The sequence below is a fragment of the Oenanthe melanoleuca genome, chromosome 22 (assembly GCF_029582105.1).
Source record: "Oenanthe melanoleuca isolate GR-GAL-2019-014 chromosome 22, OMel1.0, whole genome shotgun sequence".
NCBI lineage: Eukaryota > Metazoa > Chordata > Aves > Passeriformes > Muscicapidae > Oenanthe > Oenanthe melanoleuca.
This window is the reverse complement of record NC_079355.1, coordinates 761,938-773,587: the sequence shown is the minus strand read 5'-3', so window position 1 is coordinate 773,587 and position 11,650 is coordinate 761,938. Positions and strand designations below refer to the sequence as shown.

The window sequence follows — 11,650 nt, the reverse complement described above, 5'->3', positions numbered from 1 at the left end:
AGAGTGAATCTGAGACACAGAGTGAATCCCTGAGGCACAGGGTGAATCTCTGACAGTGAATCTCTGAGACACAGGGTGAATCTGAGACACAAAATGAATCTCTGAGACACAGGGTGAATCTCTGACACAGGGTGAATCTCTGAGGCACAGGGTGAATCTCTGACAGTGAATCTCTGAGACAGGGTGAATCTCTGACACAGGGTGAATCTCTGACACAGATGAATCTCTGACACAGAGTGCAGGCTCTGCTCTGCTTTGCAGTGCCCACTTGAGAATTCATAGTGAGCCTTGCCATGTTTATGGGTGGTTCAGTGGGCTGTTTGCTGTTTTCAAGGCACAGCTCTCCCTGCAGCCTGTGCAGAGGTTTGGTGCTGTCAGGGGACACGGGAGGCAGGGAGGGCAAATCTCTGCCACGGGACCGCCCGCAGAAACGAGATGATAAAAGCAAATGTCGGATTATCTCCCTACTGCTGGATTATCACTCCTAACAAGGTGAATGGCTTGTCTTGGCAAATGGCTTCATAAGGATCGTGGATAGTTTTGAAAGGCTCAGTGTGGTCACACTTCAGCCGTTGGCTGCTGCAGCTGATGGCAGCAGAGCAAATGTCAGAGCTCTCCCGAATTCCTGCAGCCTGCCTGAGCCACGGCCCTGAGTGCAGAGTGCCTCGGGGGAAAGGTCTGCCAGGCTGTCAGTCACTCCCAGCGTGAGGAATAAAGCGATATCACAGCCCAGTGTGCAGGCCACTATCTGGAGGCTGCATAACTCGACATTAAACTACACAGCTGAGCACTTAGAGCTGTGATAGCCCTGCAAGAGGAGCTGTAAATTGGAGGAGACCACACTCCAGAACTCCCCTGGAATCACTGCGGTGAGGGAGCAGCTCTGCAGCTGAGCCATGTGGAATTTACAGGTATCCAGGGGAGGAAAACCTCATTCTGTGTGCCACACAACTCAACAGAGAGATTCCATGCAAAGTAGGATCAGTACAAGATTTTATCCAAGTGGGATTACACACAAGCACAAAAATAAAACATTCTGTATTCTACATTATATTACAAAGGCAGGCAGTCAATAAATAGGTCAATAAATTATGGGAAGCACAGAAGAGTATGTGTGAAAATGGGTGAAATTGGGTTTAGCTGGTGTGTGATAAAGTCTTTGGTGTTCATTCCCATGAAGTGTTGGAGTGATTCTTTCAAACACCCTTATCACTTCCAGGGAAGATAACTTTCCCTTAAAAGTGTAAAACAGATGCAGGGACCGTGCAGTAGGCCCTGGTACAGGCTAAAAGAGTCAACATCACTTACACTTTCCCAAGAATCTGACAAATTTGCAGCTTAGTATAAATAAAGTGACGGGTCTATTGTTTCTCAGCTCCAACACCTCCTTATCACCACGATTTGTTGCAGAAGAGTGGTGGAAACATGGCATGTGACTGCATCTGTGGAGTCTGGGGGAGGAACATCCCTGGGAATGGACAATTCAGCACTTACAGACAGGGAAGATGCTCGTGTCCCCTGGCAGGAAGGGCTCTGCTGCATTGCTGCCCTGCTGGGCCATTCCAGTTGGGTTATGCAGCTGCACCTCATGGGATTCACTGACTGGGAATGGGGACTGGTTCTTAGTGGAAAATTCGAGGAGAATTTTAGCTGGTACAATTCCAAGGGTTCAGGATATTTATTGCATTTCCTTCTGCCACCTAAAGCTCTGGCCCTGGAGAGCCAATCCATGGCTGCTGCAGCAAAGCCAGAGCTGCCTCAGAGTGATTTTGTCACAAACCTGCACAGGGGGAATTTCTTGCCTTGGCCCATGCCTGGCACTGCTCCTGGGCCATTTGCTTTCCTAAGAACGATGGGAAAGGGAATGGTGCCCTTCTGCTCCAGATGCCAAATCATCCCTGCCAGTTACCTTTGAGTGAAACAGGGAAAGAGTGAAGGAAGTAATAAGAAACAAGGAAAAAAAAAATCATCTTCTTTGTGACTTAGTGATTCAGGAGCTTGAGAATTATCAGGATGTAAGCTCTACAGAGATGAATTAAGAAAAAATAGCATGTGAAGACCTTTATAAAGATATTACAGAACACTGAGAAATCCAGGAGTGATTGCCCATCACTCAGGTCTCTTTAACAGCTCTGGAAAGCCCTGGAGATGCCAATCAACATTGATAAAGTACAAAAATACACCTTTATTTCCGTGAATTTAGATGTGCCCTTTGGCACCAAGAGCCCTCCCAGACAATCCAGTGATCAGCTCCATGCCCTGACAGGAGAGACTCGGCTGCGACCGGGACAGCGGAGAGCAGCGAGAAGGAAGCAAATGGAACAAAATATACAATCCCTACACCGTGTGCCCGTCCCCCATGACAGGAAACATACAATTATCTGTACAGGCCTCATTAAATAACCTCATTAAATAGCAAATCCCAAATGTACAAATTTACAGACTGAATCATTAAATACTCCCCCTGTGCCCTCCCCACGCGTGCGTTCCCTCCTACTATCTGCAGCCACACTCTGACACCACCATGCCCTCGTACTTGAACTTGTAGGTGACCACCCCTGCATCCAGGTAGAGGATGGAGATGGGGTCGAGTTTGGTGGGCACGCAGCAGGCCTTGGAGGCTTTCTGGGGGTTCTTCAGGTGAACCAAAGTCTTGACAATGGCGTGCTTGGTTGGGGTGACGTGCTCCGTCAGCGGGTAGGCGCACACCCCGTGGCACTCGTAGGCTTCGTACCCCGCGGGGGCGATGATCCAGGAGTCCCAGCCAATCTCCTTGAAGTCGATGTAGAGCGGGGTCTTCTTGCAGTAGTTGCCCTTGGCGTTCCTGCGGATGCGGGCGGTGGAGTCGTAGATGATGTTGGAGCGCATCTGCAGCAGCGCCTCCTCCCCGGGCTGCTCGTGGAAGCCGCCGACCTCCAGGTTCTCCAGCTCCAGGAGCTGCTCGTGGTCGATCATCTCGTTCAGCTCTTCCTTCTCCTCCTTCCTGTCGTTGCTCTGGTCGTCGGAGTACACCACCAGCAGGGGCACGTGCTTGGCCTCGGAGTTGATGTCGATGTCGAGCTTCCCCTCGGCGCTGTGCTCGCCGCCCTCGCGGCTCTCGATGTGCACCTGCAGCCGGTGCGTGGTGAGCCCCGCGCGGCGCCAGCGCCGGATGGCCTCGGTCACCTCGAAGCTCTCCCACTCGCTGCTCGTGCCGTAGATGTGCCTGGAGGCCAGGGCCACCAGCTTCCTCTCCTCCCCAGCCCCCGTGTGGGCGCCGTCCAGCACCTCGAAAATGGTCACCTTCCTGTCGAGCCCCTCGTAGAGCCGCTGGTCCCGCTCCACCAGGGTGTAGAGCCTCAGCTCTGCCATGGTGATCTCCTCGTGGTGAGGGATGGACACGTTGAACAGCAGCGGGTATTTCCGAGTTCCTGTGCCGCCAGTGGGGTGGGAATCCAAGTCTGCAAAGGACAAAAATCAAATGTTTTAGAAGAGTCAATACATGCACAAGAACACGCACTGAGGGTCATCCAGCATGTGGGATTGCACCTGGACAGGTGTCCAGGAAAATGTTTTTTCAGCACTTCCCACAACTGTTCTTGGAAACAGGGATGAGTTTATTTTAGATGTGTAAGGGCAACAAGGTCCCAGCCATGCTACAGACCTGGGTTTAGTGATTCTCCTTCAGTCCCCAGGCTTTCCAGAGACCTCCTTGCCAACTGAAGGATTTACATATTAAAAGTGTGTAGCCTAATATTGACATAAAAATCCCTTCTAGGTTGCTGCACAGCAACTATGGAATAAACAAGGGAAAACATTCATTGGTGCAGGGAGGCAGAAGGACGTGGCACTGGAGCCAACATGAAATGGTCTGCAAGCACAAGAAATGTGTGTGCTGCAGTGTTCCTGTGCTAGCAGGAATTCCCTGCTGCTCAGACATGGAACCAAGCACTGGAGAGGAGAAGCTGCTTTGTTTGATGTTTTACCTCAGGAAGAGCAGCTGGTGACACCAGGGTGAGCTGGCAGCCACAGCTCCCCTGCCTCCAGCCCCGTGGGCTTTGGTGGGCAGCAGCTGCCTCAGCCAGCCCTGGGCACCTCTAGCAATAGAAGAGGTGTGAAGGACAGTGTTGGGCACCTTTAGCAATAGAAGAGGTGTGAAGGACAATGTTGGGCACCTCTAGCAATAGAAGAGGTGTGAAGGACAATGTTGGGCACCTCTAGCAATAGAAGAGGTGTGAAGGACAATGTCTGCCCAGCTGGGCTGCACTGCCTGTCCTGGCTGCTGCCTGCACAGCACCTTCCATTTCTCCCAGATCTGCTCACGAGGGTGCTCTTGGAACCCAGAGGCAGATTGGGACACAGAGGCTGGGACTATAATTAATGCAAAGGCAAACTGTTTGTGACCTCTCACTCCCTTCATCTCTGCCTTCCCTGGTTTTTCTGTGTTTGTAGAAAAATGACTCTGATAAAGCCACAAGGCCTGGCCATGCTCCACCAGTGCACTTAGGCAAGCCCTGAACTTCAACACGTGATTTGTGCTGTTTAACTCCAGTTTGGAGGCTTTGAGCTACCTGCCTTTTTTTTTCTTTTTTTTTTTTTTTTTTTTTTTTTTTTTTTGCATGGGGGGATTCTGCTTCCATTTCCCTGTCAGCTGGTAAAGGTGGGAGCAGAGCCGGGGTAGCAGCAGACCCTGAGCATCTCTCATACAGCCAGGATGTGACTCTGCTCTTCAGCTGGAAACTCCACAGGGTGCCAGACCTCCTGCTGTTTCCAGTACACCCCAAGGAGGGTTGGGAAGGGAGACTTGGAGTCCATAGAAAAAGAAATTTCCCTTAAAATTTTCCATTTATTTCGAGAATTACCACTGATTACGGCCCCATTTACAAGTAAACTGTTGTGGTCCATGGGTTAAAACAAAGAGCTAATTCCAGCCATGCCACCTGTTATAATTCTATAATAAGGGATTTAGTGGATAGTAATGAAACTGCAATTATTGCCAGTTTTCACCTGGCAGGTGAACAAAACAATTCCATGGTGTTTCTCCCATCCTTCTCATTGCAAACAATTAATTTCTTTACCAAAAGAGCTCTTTAGCATGAAAGGGATGGCTCTTAATTATCCAGACTTTGAGGAGACACGAAAAACATGAATGGCTCAGTCCTCAAACTGTGTGAATTTGTGAAGCTGTGCTCCCATCAGCTGTCTTGCTTTGCATCTTGCTGGTGTGGATTGGAAGAGATGAGAGAAAATCTGAAATGGCAGAAATTGAAGGGGAGTTTTTGGGATTTCCCCACTTGATGCAGAACTTCTGAAGAGGCACAGCAGGACAGCACAGAGCTGCCAACCCCACCTGGCAGAGGTCAGTCTGAGCCATTTCTGTGCTGCAAGCCTGAGTTTTGCAGGTGGAATGATTTCAGATTCACATCACTAAACCACAGGGTGTTTTATTCTTTACCACTCTGTACTTGGCAATCTTTGTGCCATTATTTCTTATTCAAACAGCACAAAATGAGAACAACACCTCCTGTGTGTGCCTTTGCTGCTGAGCAGAGATGGGCAAGGTGAGCCACTGGCCACCACTGCCTGCAACTGGTTTGCCACTAACCTCCAGCAAACTTCACACTGGAGAAAAGGATATGGAAGGAATATTTAAAGCACAGTGCAGAGTGTCTCCACAGCAGAAACACGCTGCCCTGCCTGGCTGGCAGGAGATGGGAGCAGAGCAGGGCTTTGGGATTTCTCCTGGCATCTCACTGCCCTGCACAGCTCAAGTGACTTCACTCAGCCTCTCCTCACAGCTCATCACTTGGAACAGCAAATGCTGAGGAGAAAGCAATAAGGTCTTTAACTTCATTAATTAAATGAACAGAGGATGAGAGAAGCCTCTTGGCAGCTGGAGCAGCCACCCGTGCCCCATGGTGACTGAACATGAATCAGGCACTTGCCAGGTGGATTAAGGGATACTTGGAATTGTTTAGTTGAAAACACTTAGCATGAGACGTGTTGGTGTATAAAAGGTATTGGCAAATTATTGAATATTGGTGCTGCAGCACTATCTTGTCCTCGTTGAACTGAGGGGAACATGGAAGGAAAACCAGAGGAAAACAGAGAGGCAAATGGCACAAGGGCATTTGCTCAGTTGGTTGGAGCAGGGGGTTAATAATACCAAGGTTATGTCTTTGCTCCCTGTGTGGGCCATTCACTTGAGAGCTGGGTTTGATGATCCCTGCGGGTCCCTTTCAACTCAGAATATTCTGTGATAATTAGGTTTCTTTGGGTTTTGTTTGTTTGTTTTTATTAGGATATAGTCTGGTACGCCAAAGTAAAACCTACTGGTTATCCAAAATTCCTCTTCACTCATTTCTGTGTGTTTTCTGGACTGTGCACCAATGCCAAAGGAAGAAAACTTTACAAATGCCCTGGGGATCAACAGTGAGAAGGCATTAAAAGAAAGCTGTACTTGGTTAAGCTCATAATTTTAAAATATTGCATTCAAATATTGTATTAGCAAATACACTTTGAACAGTGTATAAAAATGAGCCTTGCCTTAATTTCAAATGTTACTTAAGGTATCCATTTAAAGAAATCAATCAGCTGATTACAAATGATGTGTGTTACTATGTGGATAAAGAAACTGATGCACCAAAATCACACTTGGTGTTGCCCCAACGTGAAAGACACACCTTCCCCCAAAGCCCTGCAGTGTCCAGAGCAAAGGGCAAGGACTCTCTCAGCAGAGCTGGGCTCTGGGCAGCCCTGTCACAGCTGCTGATTTCCAGGCCATGCTCACTAAAAGGCCCTGGCATGCTTCATGCCCCGTACCTGCTCCTTTCTATCCACTTCTCCCAAAGAGGAGCAGCTCTTACCTTCATTTTTGAAGCTCCTGATGATGTTTGCAGAAGGCATCGATGTCCTGTCTGTGGCAAACCTGTTGTACAGCTCTAGCATGTACTCTGGTGGGTCCACCTTGGCCGACTCGTGCAGGGGGATGTCAGAGAGGTTCAACGTCTTCAAAAACTCATTTTTCATGTTCTGGAGCAGCGTGTTGAAATCAACCCCATCTTGCTCAGAGAGGATCTCATCAAAAAGAGGCACGTCTTCCTCCAGGGAAGAGTGCTCCAAGCTGAGGATGGGGCTGCAGGCTGCAAGGTGAACCAGGAGGGAGAGGACAGCCCAGAGCTGGAGAAGAACAGAATCCATGGCTTCGCCCGCGCCTCCACCGCGCTCAGCGCGCTCTGCCTCTGCCTGGGCTGGTTGGGGTTTTATCCGCCGGCCTGTGCTTGTGTCACAGGGGGATGACAAGTTTGGAAGCTCTTGTCTTGAAACTTGTGATCTGTCCTGTCTGTCTGCCCCTTCCCCCTCCCCAGGACCAGGTCTCGGTAATTGGATCTCGCTCTCCTCTATGGCCGCCTTGCCTCCCTTATCTCGGCCAGTGGAAGCTGCTCACCAGATTTGTTGCTATCTCGCCATCCCCTCTCCCTTAATGAGCGTTTTGTAAACATTCTGTGCGGGACTCTCAGAGATAGGACAAGTTTCTCCTCAGAGAGGAGCTGCCCTTCCTTTCTCCCTCCCGGCAGCTGACTTTGCCGTGTGTGAACCGTTCCCACCCGCGCGGATTTCGGGCAAACACGTAAATTCCACACAGCCTCTCTCCAAGTGCACCCATCTCTCACCAAGGGCAAACAACAGCTCCCTCTGCCCTTTTCAAAACTATTTGAGAGTCAGGTGTTTGTGTTAAACTTAAAAAGGAATTTCTTCATGAACAATTCCGTTCTTCTGTACTTGTGAAGTGCAAAACGTGAGAAGAGCTCTTGGTGCTACCACAGTCACCAGGCCCTGGGTGCAGAGGAGAGCTCAGGGTGAGCAAGGAGAATCTCATCCTCTGAGGACCAGGGAGCTGGACTTGGTGATTGATCCTCCTGGGTCGCTTCTGACTTGAGGGATTCCATGATTCCGTGACTGGAGTATCTGCAAACAATTCAGGAAATCTTCATGTCCTTCATCTTTTATATGTGACTCAGCAAATCACAGTTATACGTGCTTTAGTCACAGCAGTGCTAAATAAAAAATTGCTGAAAACTCCAAAGGCCAACAGGTTCTGATTTCAGGTTCACATAAATTCAAACAGCTCAGGCACACAGTGTGGAGAAATGACTTTGCAAAAACCTGTGCTAAAATTAATGGCGCTTTTTGCATTAACGTGCAAATTTCAACAAAATGTGAGCAGTGTGCAGGCAAAAATTGCTCTGGTTCACAGATGACATTATCCACTTCAATCTCCCTGCTCCCCACAGACTTTCCAAAGTGCTCTTGTTTGGGCAGCGTGGCCAGAGCCCAGTGCCTGTCCCTGGGGGTTCAGCACTCAAGATAAAGAGGCATTTCTGCTCGTGCTGCAGAGCTTTGCCTTGCACTAAGGACTCCACCCGAGGACTAAACCACTCACCTGCTGGCTTTTCTGCACTCTGCTTTTTGTCTAAGCACATCCACTGATTTGCTGACCCATCTCTGCAAGTTTCTTCCTCCATCATTTGCCCAAATCTAGCACAAACAGCCACAATGAGAACCACGCTCAAGTCATGCCTGTTTAGAATTCATCCTCTATGTTTTTAATAAAATATCAGTATTTTTGTGACAATCATGTGCAGTATGGCTGTCATGGAGCCAGACACTGACATGGCATTTTTACCTCATTTTATTCAACTTTTCTTCTTCTGAACATGGGAAACCTGATGCTAGAGGACAAATGTGCTAATCAAGGTCCCTTTTACTGCTAGACCACATTAGAAGTAGATATTTAAGGTTAGCAAGATTAATTTAGACCTCACTGTGGAGTTCATGGCTATCTATAAATCCTCTACAGCCTTATCAAAAGCTGATCTCTGAATATTTTCACTTTCCAGAGCTGAGCACAGAAGTCATGGAGAAATTTTGGAGCAGTTCCAGTTGCTTCTGTTAATTAAGAGAAAAGTGCAGTCTTCTTTTTGATGATGATTCATCCCCAAATTAAGATCTTTACTTCCACAGGAAGTGAGGTTAACATTAAAACCCCTGGGAGTTGGCTCAGCCTTAACTCTTTGATGCTCCACAGCAGTGAGTCCTAAAGGACTCAGGGAAGGAAAGTCTTTGGGGCTGCTTGTCATAGCCAGTGGTGCAGGACATTCTTCATGAGGGTGACAATGCCTCCAGAGTGTTTCCTTTCTCAATGCTTCAATATTCATTTCAAAAATGCACTGATTTCACCGATTTCATATCTATTTCTATTTCTATTTCTATTTAATATCTATTTCTATTTCTATTTCTATTTCTATTTTTTCTATATATTTATATTTATATTTATATTTATATTTATATTTATATTTATATTTATATTTATATTTATATTTATATTTATATTTATATTTATATATTTAATTAAAGAGATAAGCACATCATAAGAGCTGCTGCTCGCTGCACTGGGATCTGTGGAACTCTTTGAAAGGGATTGGGGATTTCTGTGAGGTTACAGGCTGAAGGCTTTGAATTTAAAAAGATTTCTTCAGCATTTGTGTCACTCTGAGTTTTTCAGTTGAGTCTTTTCTCTCACTATGAACACACTGAGTATTTGGGGTCTGCAGCTGGCCCTTGATCAGAGACAGTGAAATTCTCTGTTACTCTGTTGATGCAGATGAGCAGCTCCAGGGCCAGAGGAGCTTTTCTGGGTTTGTTCCCCGTTCCTGTGAGTTTCCTGCAGCCCGTGGTGCAGCCCTGGATGTCCGGGTGCTCTGAGCAGCATCGTCCCAGCTGCTCTGGGGTGCTGGGGGCAGCACAGGCTGGGCTGGGGCTCCCGAGCCCTGCTCAGCCCAGACACGTTCGGTTTGCTCCGGACCTGTCGTTTCCCAGCCTGCAGGCATTGCTGTGCAAAGCAAAAAGCAGCTGTGAGCACAGGGATGTGACATTTCCTCACCCACAAGTGTCACCTTGCCTCAGGGGCTCGTTAGGAGCACAATTCCTGCTCGGACATTCCGGGTGTTTGCACATTTCCGCTCCGGTCTAAGTCCCTGAACCACGGCAGAGTGCAGGGGCTGTGCACAAAGAGCTTGGGCTGAGTTTCCTGACTCGTTCCATGTAGACCCTGCTGGGGACCTGCCAGATGAGGAATACCCAGAGAGCACATCTGATATAAAAGCAGCTTCCTGTTTCCCTAGGCTGCAGGCTGATGGTTTTTAGACACTGATAATTATTTTTTCTGAATCGAATTGTGCAACAGAAGGGCTTTAGTTCATGTCACTGAAATGGTTTGTCCTGTTTTCCCCCCTCCATATGCACTGCAATTTACACATACAAAAAGTATCCTAGAAAGAAACTGCTCTCAAAAAATTAATGCTAACTAGACCACCTGTGTTGCATTTTAGGCTACAGGAGAGCAGTGAAAAGGATAATGCAACATAGTTCTTTGTGCAATGGAGAAGCAAAAGAGAGAGAGCTTTATTTAAAGAACCACTACACTTATATATAGGGTAATGCATGCAAAACAGACTAGAAAAGCCTCATTGGTCCAAGAAGGCAGCACCTCTTTGTAAACATGCTCTCTGCAAAACATTTCGAGACACTCACACAGCCCTTAGGCCCCCTAAGGTGGATAATCATTGTTAGAGACTCCTGTGCTTGAGCAGCCTGAGGAAGGCAAAGCTTCAGGGCTGATTTTTCCCTGGCTCCCAGCAGTATCCAACAACACACCTGAGGGAGCTGGAGAGGAACATAAAGAACATCACAGTTTAACCCTGATTCAGTCTGTGGCATCAACAGTGACCCCCTTTCCTCAGCAGGAGGTGGCTCATGGGGCAGCCTGGCTTACAGAAATCTCACAGAAAGTCTGCTGGGCCTCAGGCTGAGGGAGCTGCTGCTCATCCCCCTTCACCTGCAGCTGGTGTGGGAGCAGTCTTCTTTTAAAATGTGAAAAATGTTTCTCTGATCCTTTTTTTTTTTCTTTCCTCAGGAATTTTGGGTCAAGTCTGCTCCCTAATCAGGGACCTCAGTCACACCATTGCAGGGAAGCAGGGGAGGGATGCAAACTGCTGTAGCAACCACAGCATGTGATTTGAGGTTTTCCAAAATACAGGGATGGAATTATTGCAAAAATGCCCCACAACAGTCCCTGTCAGGAGATAGCTGTGGCATGAGGTAACTGCTGGGTGTGAGATGGGAGATAAAGAGGAGTGTGACACTGACAGTGTGATGAGCTTGCAATGGAATAACTAAAATTAGTTTCCATTCCTGCATCTGCCCAAGTCCTTATTCCTGTATGCCTTGGTTCATGGCTGCTCTGGATTCCCTGTCCATAAATGGCTCTTCCCAGGGGCTCTATTCCCATTTCAGATGTCACTGGAAAATTAAAGGATGGTATTTATTGATTGGGAGGGGAGGGAGGGGGAGAAACGTGGCAGTGCATTACAGCCTGTGTGATCAAGGGAAAAAAAACAGGGAGAGGAAGGAAAGGGAGAAGGCTGGACAGCCACAAGGACAGAGAACTGCTTAACCTGAGAGACTCCAGCTCGTCCTGATCCAGGGAAATCCTAAATCTGTGTGACAACTCCTCCTGATCCAGGGAATTCCTGAATCTGTGTGACCCCAGCTCCTCCTGATCCAGGGAATTCTTTAACCTGAGAGACCCCCAGCTCCTCCTGACCCAGGG

The 11,650-nt window shown here is 48.0% G+C and overlaps 1 protein-coding gene across 1 annotated transcript; it reads right to left on the bottom strand.

Annotated features, from left to right (window-relative positions):
• Positions 1-232: 232 nt before the first annotated feature.
• BMP10 (bone morphogenetic protein 10) lies at positions 233-7,542 on the bottom strand. Its single transcript, XM_056508554.1, has 2 exons — positions 6,846-7,542; positions 233-3,440 (listed from the first exon to the last, which is right to left on the bottom strand). Exons 1-2 carry the CDS (start codon positions 7,177-7,179, stop codon positions 2,497-2,499), a joined length of 1,278 nt encoding a protein of 425 aa, XP_056364529.1. The 5' UTR covers positions 7,180-7,542; the 3' UTR covers positions 233-2,496.
• Positions 7,543-11,650: the final 4,108 nt, after the last annotated feature.

Excerpts from the sequence above, each read along its gene's own strand:
- BMP10 (XM_056508554.1), bottom strand. The coding sequence starts at position 7,179 with ATGGATTCTGTTCTTCTCCAGCTCTGGGCTGTCCTCTCCCTCCTGGTT. Across the intron at positions 3,441-6,845 it reads CAGGAGCTTCAAAAATGAAG|ACTTGGATTCCCACCCCACT; the intron begins GTAAGAGCTGCT and ends TGTCCTTTGCAG.